We start from the raw sequence: 16,465 nt of genomic DNA on the forward strand, positions 1-16,465 counted from the left end.
GTTTCTTTAAGCGGGGGTGATGGTGGTAGTACTTACCCCCGCCGCTCTTCCCCCTCCGGCGCTGGTCCGTTGAAAAATCTTCTTGGGGCGGCAGAGTTCCTCCCTGCCGCCCCTGCCCCCGTCATTGTTTGTATTAGGCTTCAAAGAGACGAGCTTTGTAAAAACTTGGTAAAGGCTGAAAAGAGACGAGCGCTAGCGGCGCACATGCGCCTTCCTCGGCGCACGTGCTAGTCGCTGCCGCGCGCGCACCGTGACATATGTGGCGCGCGCGGCAGCGTCAGAGACAAGCGCACGCGCTGAGAGGAGGGCGCATGCGTGCCGGTAGCGCTCATCTCTTTTCAGCCTTTACAAAGTTTAAAGCCTTTACAAAGTTTTTACAAAGCTCATCTCTTTGAAGCCTAATACAAACAATGATGGGGGCAGGGGCGGCAGGGAGGAACTCTGCCGCCCCAAGAAGATTTTTCAATGGACCAGCGCCAGAGGGGGAAGAGCGGCGGGGAGGGAGTAAGTACTACCACCACCACCCCCGCTTAAAGAAACAGTCCCCCCCATGCCGGACCGGGGGCCCGCCGGACCATGCACACCCCTAGCTTAGCCTAGAGGGTAAAAACACATGGAGTACACAATCAGGTTTGAAATTATTACTCTATAACACTTTTCATCTCACTACATGCATACTTGTTAAGGAGAGATTCATACAGCAATTTCAAAAGTTATATCCATAAATTGTTTTACATGAAGATGCCTCTGAACAGTGATTGGAAGCTTTAACACCATTGTCCCTTATTTGACTAATGTGGGATGTCAAGTACATATTCCGTCAATTTCATGAAAGCTACATTGGTTTCTTGTTCGCTTCTGGCCTCAACTCAACAGTAGCAGTGCTGGTCCATTCACTTTTCAACAAAGTTCTCAGAGTGATTTGCATAGAAAAGGAGAAGATGGTTTCCTGTCTGAAAAGACATTCATGTTCTACATGCATATGTATACACACACACACGCATGCACACACGCGCACGCACACTCGCACGCCCCATCAGCAACAGCTACTCGGTGGGATGCTATGCTGGGCTGAATAGGCACAGTTGTTTCCCCCATGCTAAATATAACAAAATCACCGCTTTAAAGTTGCTTCTTTGTCCATTTAGCAGGGGTAGACTAGACAGACCTCTGGATGATCATGATCTATAATGATTGGCAATGATCCAAAGAGGTGTGTACAAAACTATCACCACACCCACACTGGGGGCTTTAAGGCTTCTCTTTCCTATTAAAACCTCTACCAAATCATTCTTGAATGTTGGGGAACCCTACAAACGAGAAGAATTCAACACCACATCATGGGGATGTAGTCAGAAAGTAAAACTGGTATTCTTCCCTACTCAGTACATGCACAGCAGAATTTTCTGCATATTATCAGGGTTCTCTGCCAAAGAAAGATTCAAGTAACTCCTTGCCTGTATGTCTTAGGAGGATATTCAACAGAGAGAGAGTGCACAAGAGCGAGGATGGGGAGAAGTAAACATATTATTTCTCTTAATCACTGTGGGATATTTGGATCATGAGGGCTTTTGCTTTTTGAAGTCAGCAGATTGGGATATCTAGACCCATTTCAAACTGGTTTTACGGGTGGGCTACGGGGTAGAGATTGCCTTGGTCAGCCTGATGGATGATCTCCAATTGGGAATTGACAGATCAAGCATGACAATGTTGGTCCTTTTGGATCTCTCGGCAGCTTTCGATACTGTCAACCATATTATCCTTCTGGAACGTCTGAGAGTGTTGGAGGTGGGAGGCACTGTTATACAGTGGTTCCGCTCCTACCTCTCGGACAGATTCCAGATGGTGTCGATTGGAGACTGCTGCTCTTCAAAATCTGAGCTTAAGTATGGTGTTCCTCAAGGCTCCATACTCTCTCCAATGCTTTTCAACATCTACATGAAACCACTGGGAGAGATCATCAGGGGATTTGGAGCGGGATGTTATCAGTATGCTCATGACACCCAGATCTATTTCTCCATGTCAACTTCTTCAGGAGATGGCATATCTTCCCTGAATGCCTGCCTTATTGTGGGGGGTCAGAACTCCAGAGATGATCTTGATCTACCTGTCCTAGATGGGGTCACACTTCCCCAAAAGGAACAGGTTCGTAGTCTGGGAGTACTTCTGGATCCACACCTCTCCTTGGTTTCTCAGGTTGAGGAGGTGGCTGGGGTGCTTTCTGTTAGCTTTGGCTGATACACCAGCGGCGCCCATTCCTCGAGATCAATGACTTCAAAACAGTGGTACATTGGTTGGTAACCTCCAGACTTAATGCGCTCCACATGGGGCTGCCTTTGTACATAGTCCGGAAACTTTAGTTGGTTCAGAATGTGGCAGCCAGGTTGGTCTCTGGGTCATCTCAGAGACACCACATTACTCCTTAGCTGATGGAGCTTCACTGGCTGCCAGTTGGTTTCCGGGCAAAATACAAAGTGCTAGTTATAAAGCCCTAAACAGCTTAGACACTCGGTATTTAAGAGAGCGTCGTCTTTACTATGAGCCACACCGCCCATTGAGGTCATCTGAGGAGGTCTGTCTCCAGTTACCGCCAACTCGTCTGGTGGCTAAACAGAGACAGGCCTTCTTGGTTACTGCCCTGAGATTGTGGAATGTGCTCCCTGTTGGGATATGATCCTCCCCATCTCTGGCATTTTTTAAAAAAAACATCTGGAAACCCATCTTTTCACCCAAGCTTTCCCAGCTTTTTAAAATTGTCTGTTTTAATTTTATGGTTGATTTTAAATTGTTGAATTGTTTTAACTTTTTAAAATATGTGTTTTAATTGTTTCATGCTAACCACCCAGAGATGAAATTTTGGGCAGTATAGAAGCTTGATAAATAAATAAATAAATATATATATATATAGCAAAACAAAACAGGATTCTGATTTTTGAAAGAGTTTAAAGATTACATATATAGTCTCAATTTACAGGAATATTTAATGTGTTTTAAATGAACGTTCCAAAGCTCATTTGACACATATTTTTTATTTTTATTTTTCACGTTTATATATTGCCCCATATACAAATATCTGGGTGGTTTACAAAGCAATATATGCCTACATTTTTATGAATATGCCCAAGTTTAATTAACCTTAAAAAAAGAGACACACCATTAACGACAACAACAAATGCACTTACTGGAAGTAGGTGTGCAGCCAAAGCTGCTTCTGTGCAGTTTGAATACTGTATGGAAGAGAGCCCCCAGCTTAAAGAGAAAGACAAAATCAATTACGAGTAGTTAGATGTACTACTGAAATTAAATTTTGCTAAGTAATGGAAAGGTGAACCATCCACATTTTGCCACAAACTTTTCCTTGCAAAAACACGCACTGTTCACAACAAATATGCAAAGAACAGATTTAGGATTTTTTAAAGCTGACTTCCAGTTTAGCTTTTTAAAAATGCTACTCTATATGCAGATTTTTTCCTTCAATTATTTCAAACAATCTGCAGCACAGTCAAACCAAGATTAGAGCAGTCAAATGAAAGATACTGAACAAGTACCAGTAACAACTTGATGGCTAACAATATGTAGTGTATACATTTACTTATGCATTGTAACTTAGCTGTTCTGTGTTTGGTGACAATGCAAGACAAATAATTAGAGGCTAATCCTGCGGACAAGGGTATACCTTATTAAAGACATGATAGGTGACTCCTATCCTTTAAAAAGCAAAATGATACCCAAGCACCTACTCAAATATTTTAAATTAAGTGGGAAAGACCAGCAGCAGCTATAGCCCCTATATGTATGGGTTTGGTGCATGAACATGTGCCAGTTGTGCACCCAGGAGAAAACAGCTACACATCCAGAGGAAGGTGGTTTACAGGTTTGAGGGACTGTTGGTTTGTGAAGAGCCTTAATGACTCTCAAAGCAACATTATGCTTTAAACAGTTATTCATCCAGAGCCTTTGGAACGTAGTGTGCTACAGAACTAGATACATGGATGGTAGACCTTTCAGAAGAACTGAGACATGCAGGTAGCTACTCTCTCAGTATAAACCAAACACCTCTTAGATGGACAGCTGACCATACCCTCTGGTCAAGCTGCCAAGCAGTATACATGGGTACATGTGAATTAGTAACATTTTGAGGGCCGATGCTTTTTGTGTACTCATCTGCAGGCCTGAATTAGGATACTTAATCAATAAACTATGGTCAGGCCCCAAGGACTCAATCTATACATTTTCCTTTCAACATGCAACACTGGTTGCAACTCAGCAGAAGAACAGGTTGCTCACCTGTAACTTTTGATCTTTTGGTGATCTGGTATCATTCACAACGTGGGACAATTTGATGGATTATTTGGCACATTATCGTCCAGTGAAGAGTCAGATGGGTTCTCAGTGTGTATGGATTCATTGTGTAATAATGATGAAAACATGTGGTCATCATCAGAGTTGGGTTGTTCTAGAAAGGGACTGGTCCCTCCAGTGCCTGCCGAAGAGGTAGGTATCCCAACAGGGGAAGCTGGAGTAGCCAGTTCTGCAGGCCGTGGCACAGGCAGTTGTGCTGGTGGCAACAGGCGGGTCCTGAGGATGTTTAAATGAAGTATCAGCAGTAGATTGGGATAAAGGGCTCTGTGATGCAGTGGATGACTTGAGTTTAAAATTTCCAGAGCCCGAACTCCTTGTAGTCATATGGTAGAGCTGGTGAGGGCATGTATGTAGTATCTTTAAATAATCTTTAAATAACCCTAGAAATAAACTATCTTTAAATAACCCTAGTCTCCTGACATACCCTTGAGCCAAGGCTCCAGGAGAGCTCCAGTAGGCCAGCCATCTGCAATAAGGTGAGTAGGTGGGTAGAGAGAAGTGTAGCCTTTCCTTCCAGGGCTCGACGTGAAGTTGAGATGGAGAACAATGAGGCGTTGCTCTCGATGGGAGGCGGATGAAGTCTTTGGGATCTCTAATGCACCAGAGATGTTATAGTTGTTGAGGGCATGGAGTGAGAAATCTTTAAAAGTAGAGCCAGATGGTGTTGTAATTAGCGAGGCCCAAACAGAGTCAATGTCCTAGAATAAGGCATATTCTCTCAAGATCGACGGTGTCGACTGGAAGTTCTCTCCAAGGACTGGCGGGCATTGAGTGGAGCAGTATTGGGAAAGAACAGTAGACACATCGAAGAAGGACCAACTCCAGCAGATACAGATAGTGGCAGTGGCACTAAAGTCGATGGCGATATCAACGTCAAAGTTGATGCCGGTTTCAGTGGTGGGGCTATTGAAGCTTCCTTGACGATCTCCGGTGAAGGTGGTGACAAATATGGGTGAACAGCTTAGACAACCGATGGAGATGATGTCTGGAAGGTGCTCGGGGTCGACACTAGTGATAGTTCATGGGGTTGTGTTGAGAGAAGCGGGCTGCTCGACGTTGTCATTAATGTTGAAGGTAGGGTCTGTAGAGGTGCCGGAGGAGATCCAGAAAATGGTTTCAAAGTCAATGCCGATGGTGAAATCTTCCGATGTTTCGATTGAGAGGAGGATTCCTCTTCTCTATGTTTTTGATGCTTATGATGTTTGTACTCTTACTTCAAGACATCATGAGGCTTTTAAAAAGTAGTCTGTGTGTCAACGAAGAAGGAGGTCGACCGAGTCGAACTTGACTTCAACATGTCGACAGAGCTGGTGATATAGGCGAGCGTGGAATCAGCATTGACAGCCCTCAAACATAATTCTCTACTTTTCTGAGTTTGCTTGGAAAAGGACAAGCAAATTTTACAAATGTGGATGTTATGGCCTTCCCCAAGGCAGAGTAAACACAGGTCATGCCTGTCGTAAGAAGGGAGCATCCTGCGACAGGTTCTGGAGTCCGTTAGCAATAAAAGAATGGTCAGAAAAAATGAGGTCAGTGAAAAACGAGTAATCAAACTGTAATTTTCCTTTCAGTAACTGAGAATGAGGAGCCAGAATCTGAGGGAACTGTCCACAATGGCGGTTGGAAGAGCTCTGCTGCCTAAGATACTGAGCATGCTCTGTGTGCGAAGGGCAGAGCATCAGAGTGCTATTAGGAACTTGAAAGTCTTCTGTGGGGACTATTGTACAGGTGCAAAGCCCACATTGTAAAAGATATTGGATCACCATTAAGATCTTCTGGATCAGACCTTACTATTCTTTTATCAAGTTTTTTAAAAAAGCTGCCTATAGGCTCAATGAATTTGTTTCTCTTCTTGCACAATCCTCAGAAATACATGGACAAGCATTTCTGTTTGTGTGCCATTGTTCTTCAATATTCTTATTTAATTGTTTTTTCTAGATTCAGAAATATGTCATTGCTCATTTCCAATGTATTGAAGCAGAACAACCTCCTGCTGTGGGGTCTTTGCTGCTTTTTTATTTGTTCCTTATGTTACTGCAAAGTAGAACCCAAGGACAACCACCTAAGCCACAAGCACCGTGACAGCAAAGAACAGGATTCATTTATGGATTTTGGCCCTATACAGTTTATCATCACAATGGGGATTCATTGTGAAAGATCCAATTATTTACACAAAAAGGTATCAAAATTGCCTATTCCAGTTCTCATAGATTTCCCTGTAGATGCTGCAGATTAATGTACTCTAACCCAAACACACTTCTTGTAAAACTACAGAGGGAGTGCAAATATCAGGGAAGGCATTCCAGTGCAGTATAACAGAGCCACCACTGGTTGACATACTGCATAACGTTATGCATGCATAACTGTATAACAGTTTGCATAGTTGTACAAGTGTGAAAATTGCACTAACTGAGTTACATGACAGTTCACTCATTTGATATAATGGCTACACTATCCCGCAACTTTGTGTAATTTGTGAACTTGCACAACAGAGCTCTTGAGCAACTGCAGCAATGTGATGTTCTATCACATTGCTCAGTATGTCAGCCACTGTTTTCAGCTAGGTCTGTCTAGGGGAAGCATAACAAATATAAAATGGATCCCAATTATTTATTGGAACTAAATAATTATTAGTTATTAGCTCAACCTTACACCATATGTCACAATATAGTTAAAGCAAACTGGTTATCATCAGGTATTATGTTGATCTTCAAAAAGTAATTTCCTGAAGTACTGACACTTGAGTTCAAAATACAAATTTAAGTGACCTTACAATTTTATCTAAGCTCTTCTCCAACTATTGTTAAAGGATAAAATTTGACTATTTCAAAGAAAACCCTCATTTATTTTAAATGTTACCCTTTCTATTCTTAAAACATTACGCAGGACAGATTTTTTGTATTTCTTACCTGGATAACCTTCCAGAGACTGTCTCACATTATCCACAGTTGGGTAAACCTAAAGAACACAAATGCAGCAACAGTTAGCTATAACAGATATACCTCAGTTGACATTTTTACTAGCTTTAAGACATACTAGGCAATTTTTTTAATTTAAACAATCTTGATAAACAACATGGTAGAAGCACTGTTTGAAAAAAAAGTATTTTGGTTTCAGAAGCTATAATTTAAAACAGATGAAATAGAATTGATTATTCACTGTGAAGGCTTCTTCTTGTTGCTGGATTAGAGGACATCTCATGGGGTTATCTTTCCCACATGTTCCAGAAAGCAGGACTATGTAAATTATAAATGCTTTAAAAACCTGGGAAGGAGAAACTCCAACCAGATCAGAATAGCCAAGTCTGAGGTGCAGAGATAAATGCGAGAAAAAAGGAGAGTTACACCAGTAGACGCCCGGACAGGTGGATCAGGATGTCCTCAAATCAAGCAGCAAGAAGCAGCTTTCATGGTGAGTAACGAACACTTCTTTCGCTGCTGCTGGATGAAGGTATCACATGGGACATGTCACAGTTAAGAACCCCGAGAGGAAGCATCAGTGTCTACTGGGGCAGAAAAACCTTTTGCAGAGGACACATCTGCTGAAGATGAGGTGCTTGTGAAAAGTGATGTAGATTGAAAGGGATTATTAAGGAGAATAAGGAGATTGCAGAGAAGATGAATGAGTTATTTGCATCTGTCTTCATGGCGAAGGATACACGGTGGAGGATACCCTCTCCAGAATTGAGTTTTTCAGGTTTAGGGGCTAAGGAAATGGGCCAGTTTGAGGTGACAAGGGAAGATGTTCTAAATTGTCTTGAAAAGCTAAAAACTAACAAATCGCCAGGGCCAGATGGCATCCATCCAAGAGTTCTGAAGGAACTCAAATGTGAAATTGCCCATCTCCAAGCAAAAATATATAACTTGTCCCCACAATCAGGCTTTGTACCAGAGGACTGGAAAGTAGCCAATGTAACACTGATTTTCAAAAAGGGATCCAGGAAATTATAGGCCAGTCAACTTAACTTCAGTGCCAGGTAAATTGATGGAAAGCATACTTAAGGACAAGATTGTTACGCATATAGAAGAAAAGGCCTTGTTGAAGGAGAAACAGCATGGCTTCTGCAAGGGAAAGTCTTGCCTCATTAACCTTTTGGAGTTATCTGAGAGTGTCATGTGGATAAAGGTGATCCAGTTGACATAGTATACTTGGACTTCCAAAAAGCTTTTGATTAAGTTCCCCACCAAAGGCTCTTGAGTAAACTTAGCAGTCATGGAATAAGGGAACGGGTTTATGTGTGGATCGGTAACTGGTTGAAAGATAGGAAACAGAGGGTAGGAATAAGTGGACAGTTTTCACAATGGAGGAAGGTAGGAAGTGGGCTCCCCCAGGGACCGGTACTGGGACCAGTACTCTTTAACTTGTTCATAAATGATCTAGAAGTTGGGGTGACCAGTTTTGCAGATGACACTAAACTATTCAGGGTAGTGAAATCCACAATGCATTGTGAGGCGCTCCAAAAAGATCTTTCCAAACTGGGGGAGCGGGTGACAATATGGCAAATGCGGTTCAATGCAAGCAAGTGTAAAGTGATGCACATTGGGGGAAAAAACGCCAACTTCACATATACGCTGACGACATCTGAGCTGTCGGTGACTGACCAGGAGAGATCTTGGGGTCATAGTGGACAGCTCATTGAAAGTGTCATCTCAGTGCGTGGCAGCTGTGAAAAAGGTTGATTCCATGCTAGGAATCATTAGGAAGAGGATTGAAAATAAAAATGCTATATTATAATGCCCCATACAAATCTATGGTGCGGCCACATCTGGAGTACTGCATAGAGCTTTGGTCATCGTGCCTTAAGAAGGATATTGTAGAACTGGAAATGATGTTGAAGAGGGCAACCAAAATGATCACTGGTCTGGAGCAGCTTCCTTATGAGGCTAGGCTACAGCATCTGGGGCTCTTTACCTTGGAAAAGAGGTGACTAAGGGGGGACATGATCGAAATGTATAAAATTATGCATGGAGTGGAGGAAGTAGACAGAAATTTTTCTCCTTCTCTAAACACTAGAACCAGGGGTCACCCGATGAAATTGAAGCTTGAGAAATTTAGGACTCACAAGAGGAAGTACTTTTTCACACAGCGCATAGTTAATCTATGGAATTCTTTGCCATGGGATGTGGTGACGGCCACTAGCTTAGATGGCTTTAAAAGGGGCTTAGACAGATTCATGGTGGACAGGTCTATCAATGGCTATTAGTCTGGTGGCTATCGGCCATCTCCAGCCTCAGAGGCACGATGCCTCTCAATACCAGTTGCAGGGGAGCAACAGCAAGAGCGAGGCATGCACATACACCTTGCCTATGGGCTCCCCAGAGGCATCTGTTGGCCCACTGTGTGAAACAGGATGCTGGACTAGATGGGCCTTGTGCCTGATCCAGCAGGGCTGTTCTTATACGCTTGTAATGCCGATTTAAAGTGTATGTTTAGGTGGCTGCTTGGTAGAGTTTGGGAAGCGAGGAATTCATGGAACATGCAACTGATGTAGCCACTAATCTCATAGAGTGTGCTGTGATGTGGAGGAGCAGGCATAGGTTTTGAACCTTGTAGGCCAGCTCAATACAGGACTTGATCCACCTGGTGATAATAGTGGTGCAAACCTTTTGACTCATGGCATTAGTGGTCCGAAAGGAAGCAGTGTGGGACAGATAAGCCTTCAGGCAGCGGTGCATGTCAAGTTTATGCCAGGCTTTCTCCAAGGTGTACTGGCTTGGGACAAAAGGATGGAAGGACTATGTACTGAGAGTGGTGAAAAATAGAAGAAACTTTAAGTAGAAAGGAAGGATCAATATCAGTCGGAGTCAGGGAAAAATGCAAAAACTGGGGTCAGCAGACAGGGTATGCAATTTGGAGACACATCTTGCCAATGTGATGGTGACGAGGCAGGCCAGTTTAAAGGAAAGGAGGCAGAGTGGTAGATAGCGGATTGGCTCGAAGGGCATCGTATGCAGTATGCACAGAACTACAGCAGATCCTGGGAGGAAAACCTGTGCATTGTCAGGAGTGAAGTGAGACTGGTGCCCATGACAAAGCATTTAAGGTGAGGGTGTGAGTGTAGGCCTTGTGTAGAAGATGTGGAGAGGAGATTTGCAAGAGAGGCTGCTTGAGCATATTAGCCTTGAGGCCTTTATCCAGGCCATCCTGTAAGAAAAGGAGTAGCTCAGGTAAGTCTGCAGTCTTCTCTGTAGAGCTTAAGATGTCAGCACCAGTATAGGAAGACCCACCAGGTATATTGTATACGTGGTTGGTAGAATCTCTCCTGTATACATGGATAGTGTCCAGAACCTAATGTGTGTAGCCATGGTGCTTCAGGATGTTCCGTTCAGTTGCTAGGTGGCATGCTTGAACCACAGTGATTCATGATGGAGGAGCTCTGGAGATACTGGCAATAACCAGGGACAAGTAATGTACGGATGTAATCTTTCTGTGAACCATGGCCAAGACTAATGTGGTGCAACTAGGATCACCTGAGTCTTGAGGAGACAAATTCTGCAAAGCAGATGGCTGAGGACTGGGATTGGAGAAAAGCATACAGAAGTACTTGAGGCCATGGGGAGGTGAGGGTGCCCACAGTCTCTGCTCCCTCGTAGGGGAATTGAGAGAAGAACCTTGCAAGCTTTGTATTGACTGGTGAGGCAAAAAGGTGCAGTTGAGGATGGCCCTGGGTCTGAGGAGACTGAACGTATGATTGTTTAGACTCAGTTTTGCCAAATGTATCTCTTTCCAGCTGAGCCCATCGACTTGCATGTTCAAGAATCCATTGACATGATGTGCTGTCAGAGAGGCCAGGTGAGACCCTGCCCATTGGAGTAAAAAGGGTGACTTCTTGATTAAGGGATCTGGATCCTCCCTGGTGATTCAAGTGTGCTTTCGCTGTTACATTGTCTGTGCAGACTAGTACATATTGGTTCTGCAGGAAAGACTGATATGCTTGGAGGGTGAAGCAAATGGCTCTAAGCTCCAATCAGTTGCTAATGTGGGATTTGCACTGAAGCATCCATTTCCCCTGAGCTGAGTGTTGTAGGCAATGAGCTCCCCAGCTCTAATACAGACTGGTGTTAGTCATCAGTATAACTCTGGGAGGATCCAGGAAGATAATGCTTCAAGAAAGACATGACAGTTGAGTCCACCAGTGAAAGGAATGGATGACTTGCAATTGAAGTTTGACTTTGGTAGGGCGCTGCTGTGCTATGTTGGTCTGTTAAGGCAACAGGAACCACTCGAGGGTGCACAGGTGGAAGTGGATCCAAGGCACTGCTTCCAGAAATGCCACCATAAGACCCAGAAGTTTGGCCAGCATGGACAAGCACTGCGGTGGCAATGGTGATCTGGTCAATCAGGCCATAGAAACCTCTGTATGTGGTCTGGAAGGAGTATGAGGTGTCACCCCAAGGTGATTAATCTGATTGGATGGGAACAGGTGACTTTTGGTCTCGTTTACCAGAAACCCATGGTCAGAGCATCTTCAGAGTGTTTTGCACACCTGATTCCACTTTTGTGAGGGAAGGAGACTTGATCAGGAGGTCATCTAAAAAAGCAGATACTCCAATTCCCCTTAGGTGAAGATGTGCTACAAGAGAGGCCAGGATCTTTGTGAAGATCCTGGTTGCCGAGTATCAATACAGGGCCTTTCATTCGGCCTCTCCTTGGCATGCAGGATCTTCACAAAGATCCTGGCCTCTCTTGTAGCACATCTTCGCCAAACGGGAATTGGAGTATTTGGATGCCTCTGAGTACTAGTTGCAGGAGAATAACAGCAGGAGAGAGAGCATGCCCTCAACTCCTGCCTGTAGGCTTCCAGTAGCATCTGGTGGGTCAGTGTGTGAAACAGAATGCTGGACTAGATGGGCCTTGGGCCTGATCCAGCAGGGCTGTTCTTATGTTGTTGAGTACCCATTGGTCAGATATGCTGCTTTCCCAGATGTGGAAGAAGAGTGAAAGGCAAACCTCCCACGCCAGGAGACAGTGAGTCAGGATAGCTACATAGGCTTGGATTGAATAGGAAAGGTCTGGTGTGGTTGGTTAGTGGCCTATTGTTGTTGCGCTGCCTGTTCCAGAAGGAATGCTGTGTTCTAGGGGCTCTATCCCTGGGTCTGAACATGTGACGGAAGGGCTGGGTCTGAGAAGCTGAGAAGTTGAGCAAGCCCTTCTAAACATCTAGCCTTTTCCCCTTCAAACAAACTAACAGGAAGAGGGGAGTTCTGCAGGGGCTGTTTCTCTTTTAGGGGTAGGTCTTAGTCTCTCTATCTCTCTGTGTGTTACTTGTTAGGGTTAAGATATCACAGGGCTAGGAGTTCTTAGGGTTACGTAAAGGCACTGTTTACTTAGTAGTGGGGGTGGAGTCAGCTAGGGCTGGGAGGGGCCCCACATTCCTTACTTTGACTCACATCCTGTGTGACAGTTGGAAGCCTACTCTACATATGAGGTGAAGGCCCAAGAGCATAGCGAACAGAGCATAGCTAACAGAGCATAGCAAACAGAGCATAGCAAACAGAGCATAGCAAACAGAGCATAGCAAACAGAGCATAGCAAACAGAGCATAGCAAACAGAGCATAGCAAACAGAGCATAGCAAACAGAGCATAGCAAACAGAGCATAGCAAACAGAGCATAGCAAACAGGACGTTGGAGTTTTGCAGGAGTTTAGCGGGAAGTGTGCAGGGGAGCCTGGAACAAGCCCCTGCAATCACAAGGATCACAAGGAGCCTGGTGGAGGCTCATATTCTTGGGAAAGGCTGTTTGGATAGTTAAATAGCTGACCATTACAGCTGCGACCTATCCTAGTAAACTTTCTAATAAACGGACAATACGCTCCATGTAAAGAGCCAATTAAAACAGTATGAAGATAGAAGGTCAGCAGGGGAAGGGGCACTTCCCAGTGTATTGCACAGAGTGCCACATGTATGACTATTTGCCCCATAGGCAGAAGTCATGGGTGTGTGTTCGGTGCAAGGAGCTCCTGGCTCTCAGGGAACAAATCCGTTCCCTCAAGACCAAGGTGGCGGATCTGGAAAAGCTCAGAGAGACAGAGAGGCATGTGCACGAGACCTTCAGGGATGTGATAGAGGCATCCCACTCCAGGGCTGGTAGCTCCTCTGCTGTCAGGGAGAATGAAGGTCTTGGGCGAGGAGGACATCGGTCTGAGGAAGAGGGAAATGCTCCTTTAGAAGGGACCCCTTCCGTGGATGATGAGCCCATATCCTCTCGCACAGGGGATACTCCTCTGGGGGGGTGGGGGCCTCCTTGTAGTGGGTGATTCGATCATTAGGGGGATAGAGAGATGGGTTTGTGACGCGCGTGTTTACCGCACGGTGACTTGCCTGCCTGGTGCGAAGGTTGCGGACATTACGCAGCGTCTAGACAGGCTCCTAGGCAGTGCTGGGGAGGAGACAGCTGTCATGGTGCACGTCGGCACCAACGATGTGGGGAAATGAAGTCGGGAGGTCCTGGAAGCCAAATTTAGGCTGATAGGTAGCATTCTGAAGTCCAGGACCCCCAAGGTAGCATTCTCAGAAATGCTACCTGTTCCACGCGCAAGTACAGTGAGACAGGCAGAGCTGAGGGGTTTCAATGCGTGGATGAGACGTTGGTGCCGGGAGGAGGGGTTTATATTTGTTAGGCACTGGGACACATTTTGGGGCAAGCAAGGCCTGTACAAAAGGGACGGGCTGCACTTGAACCAAGATGGAACCAGACTGCTGGCGCTTAAAATCAAAAAGATTGCAGAACAGCTTTTAAAATGATACCTGGGGAACAGCCGATGGGAGCTGGGTAGTATCCCGTTTGGCAAAAGCCATCCTTTAAAGTGTGAGGCTGAAAAGAATTCAAATAAAACAGATGGGGACGGAGCAGAACTGCATAAAGAGCAGACGGGAGGCTGTGCCAGCAGGTCAAAGAGTCAAAAGAATAGCATACATCAGGGGAGAGATTCAGTGTATAGGTGCTTGTATGCCAATGCCAGAAGCCTCCGAGCTAAGATGGGTGAGCTGGAGTGCTTGGTTGCTAATGCAGAAATAGATATAGTGGGCATAACAGAAACATGGTGGAACAGTGAGAACCGGTGGGACACTGTTATCCCTGGGTATAAACTCTATAGGAAGGACAGGGAGGGGCGCCTTGGAGGAGGGGTAGCACTGTATTTTAGAGAAGGGATAGAATCTAACAAGCTAGAAAACCTAAGTGGACTGGAGTCCTCCACAGAAACCCTGTGGGTGACTATACAAGGCCGGAAAGGGAACATGCTACTCGGGACGTGCTATCGCCCTCCGGATCAAAATGCCGACAGTGACTGGGAGATGCATGAGGAAATCAGGGAGGCGTCAAGGAGAGGCAGGGGTGTAATTATGGGTGATTTCAACTACCCACACATAGACTGGGTAAATTCACATTCAAGTCAGGACAAAGAGGTCAAATTTCTAGATATACTAAATGACTGTGCCCTAGAACAGCTGGACATGGAACCGACCAGAGAGAAGGCGACCTTGGATCTAATTCTGAGTGACACCCAGGACCTGGTGCGTGATGTCAGTGTCATCGACCCTTTAGGGAACAGTGACCACAGTGCCATCAAATTCAGCATGCATGCGGGGATAGAATTACCAAGGATGTCAAACACAGACATTTTGAATTTCAGAAGAGGAAACTTCTCCAAAATGAGGAGTATGGTGAAAAGAAAGCTGAGGGGGAAAATCAGGAGAGCCACTTCGCTCCAGAATGCATGGAGTTTACTCAAAACCACAATACTAGAAGCCCAGTCAGCTTGTATACCCAAAAGGAGGAAAGGTACCACTAAGTCCAGGAGGATGCCAGCATGGCTCACTGGTACTGTCAAAGAAGCCATAAAAGGGAAGAAGACTTCCTTCCGAAATTGGAAGGCCTGTCCAAATGAAGAGAACAGAAAGGAACACAAACTCTGGCAAAAGAAATGCAAGGTGACAATAAGGGAGGCAAAAAGAGAGTTTGAGGAACATTTAGCCAAAAGTATCAAGGGGAATAACAAAAACTTATTTAAGTACATCAGAAGCAGGAAACCTGCCAGGGAGGCAGTTGGGCCATTAGACAATGAGGGAGTGAAAGGGATTATTGAGGATATGGAAGTTGCAGAGAAACTGAATGAGTTCTTTGCGTCTGTCTTCACAGCAGAGGATACTGAGCATATACCTGTTCCTGAACCAGGCTTTTTAGGGATGGAGGCTGAGTCAGATAGAAGTGACAAGGGATGATGTTCTAAACTGTCTGGAAAATCTGAAAACTAACAAATCACCTGGGCCAGATGGCATCCATCCAAGAGTCCTCAAAGAACTCAAATGTGAAATTGCCGAACTCCTTGCTAAAATATTTAACTTATCCCTGAAATCGGGCTCTGTACCAGAGGACTGGAGAGTAGCAAATGTAACACCAATTTTCAGAAAGGGAACCATAGGCGATCTGGGAAATTTCAGGCCGGTTAGCCTAACGTCCGTTCCAGGCAAATTGATGGAAAGCATCTTCAAGGATAAATTTGTAAAGCACCTAAAAGAACAGGCCCTGCTGGGAGTGAGCCAGCATGGCTTCCGCAAAGGTAAATCTTGCCTCACCATCCTTTTGGACTTCTTTGAGAGTGTCAACGAGTGTGTGGATCAAGGTGATCCAGTTGACATAGTCTACCTAGACTTCCAAAAAGCTTTTGACAAAGTTCCTCATCAAAGACTCCTGAGGAAACTTAGCGGTCATGGGATAAGGGGACAAGTATATGTGTGGATTGCTAACTGGTTGAAAGACAGGAAACAGAGGGTAGGTATAAATGGAGAGTTTTCACAATGGAGGGAAGTAAGAAGTGGGATTCCCCAGGGATCTGTACTGGGACCGGTGCTTTTTAATTTGTTCATTAATGATCTAGAAGCAGGGGTAAGCAGCGAGGTGGCCAAATTTGCAGTTGATACCAAACTCTTCCAGGTAGTGAAATCCAAAACGGATTGTGAGGAGCTCCAAAAGGATCTCTCCAAACTGGGGGAGTGGGCGGCAAAATGGCAAATGCAGTTCAATGTTAGCAAGTGTGAAGTGATGCACATTGGGACAAAAAACCCCAACTTCAAGTATACGCTGATGGGATCCGAGCTGTC

At 44.9% G+C, this 16,465-nt stretch overlaps 1 protein-coding gene across 4 annotated transcripts in view; it reads right to left on the bottom strand.

The window, feature by feature from the left end:
* TDP1 (tyrosyl-DNA phosphodiesterase 1) overlaps positions 1-16,465 on the bottom strand; it is a 94,250-nt gene that overhangs the window by 30,756 nt on the left and 47,029 nt on the right. For all 4 annotated transcript variants that reach the window (XR_008308535.1, XM_053255661.1, XM_053255650.1 and 1 more), the window contains 2 exons: positions 7,272-7,320; positions 3,183-3,249 (listed from right to left, as the gene is read on the bottom strand). Coding sequence is in view for 3 of the 4 variants with exons in the window: in XM_053255661.1 (XP_053111636.1) it covers positions 3,183-3,249; positions 7,272-7,320 (116 nt within the window). In the remaining variant the exon portion in view is untranslated. The remainder of the gene's footprint in view (positions 1-3,182; positions 3,250-7,271; positions 7,321-16,465) is intronic.

The sequence above is a fragment of the Hemicordylus capensis genome, chromosome 1 (assembly GCF_027244095.1).
Source record: "Hemicordylus capensis ecotype Gifberg chromosome 1, rHemCap1.1.pri, whole genome shotgun sequence".
Taxonomy (NCBI): domain Eukaryota; kingdom Metazoa; phylum Chordata; class Lepidosauria; order Squamata; family Cordylidae; genus Hemicordylus; species Hemicordylus capensis.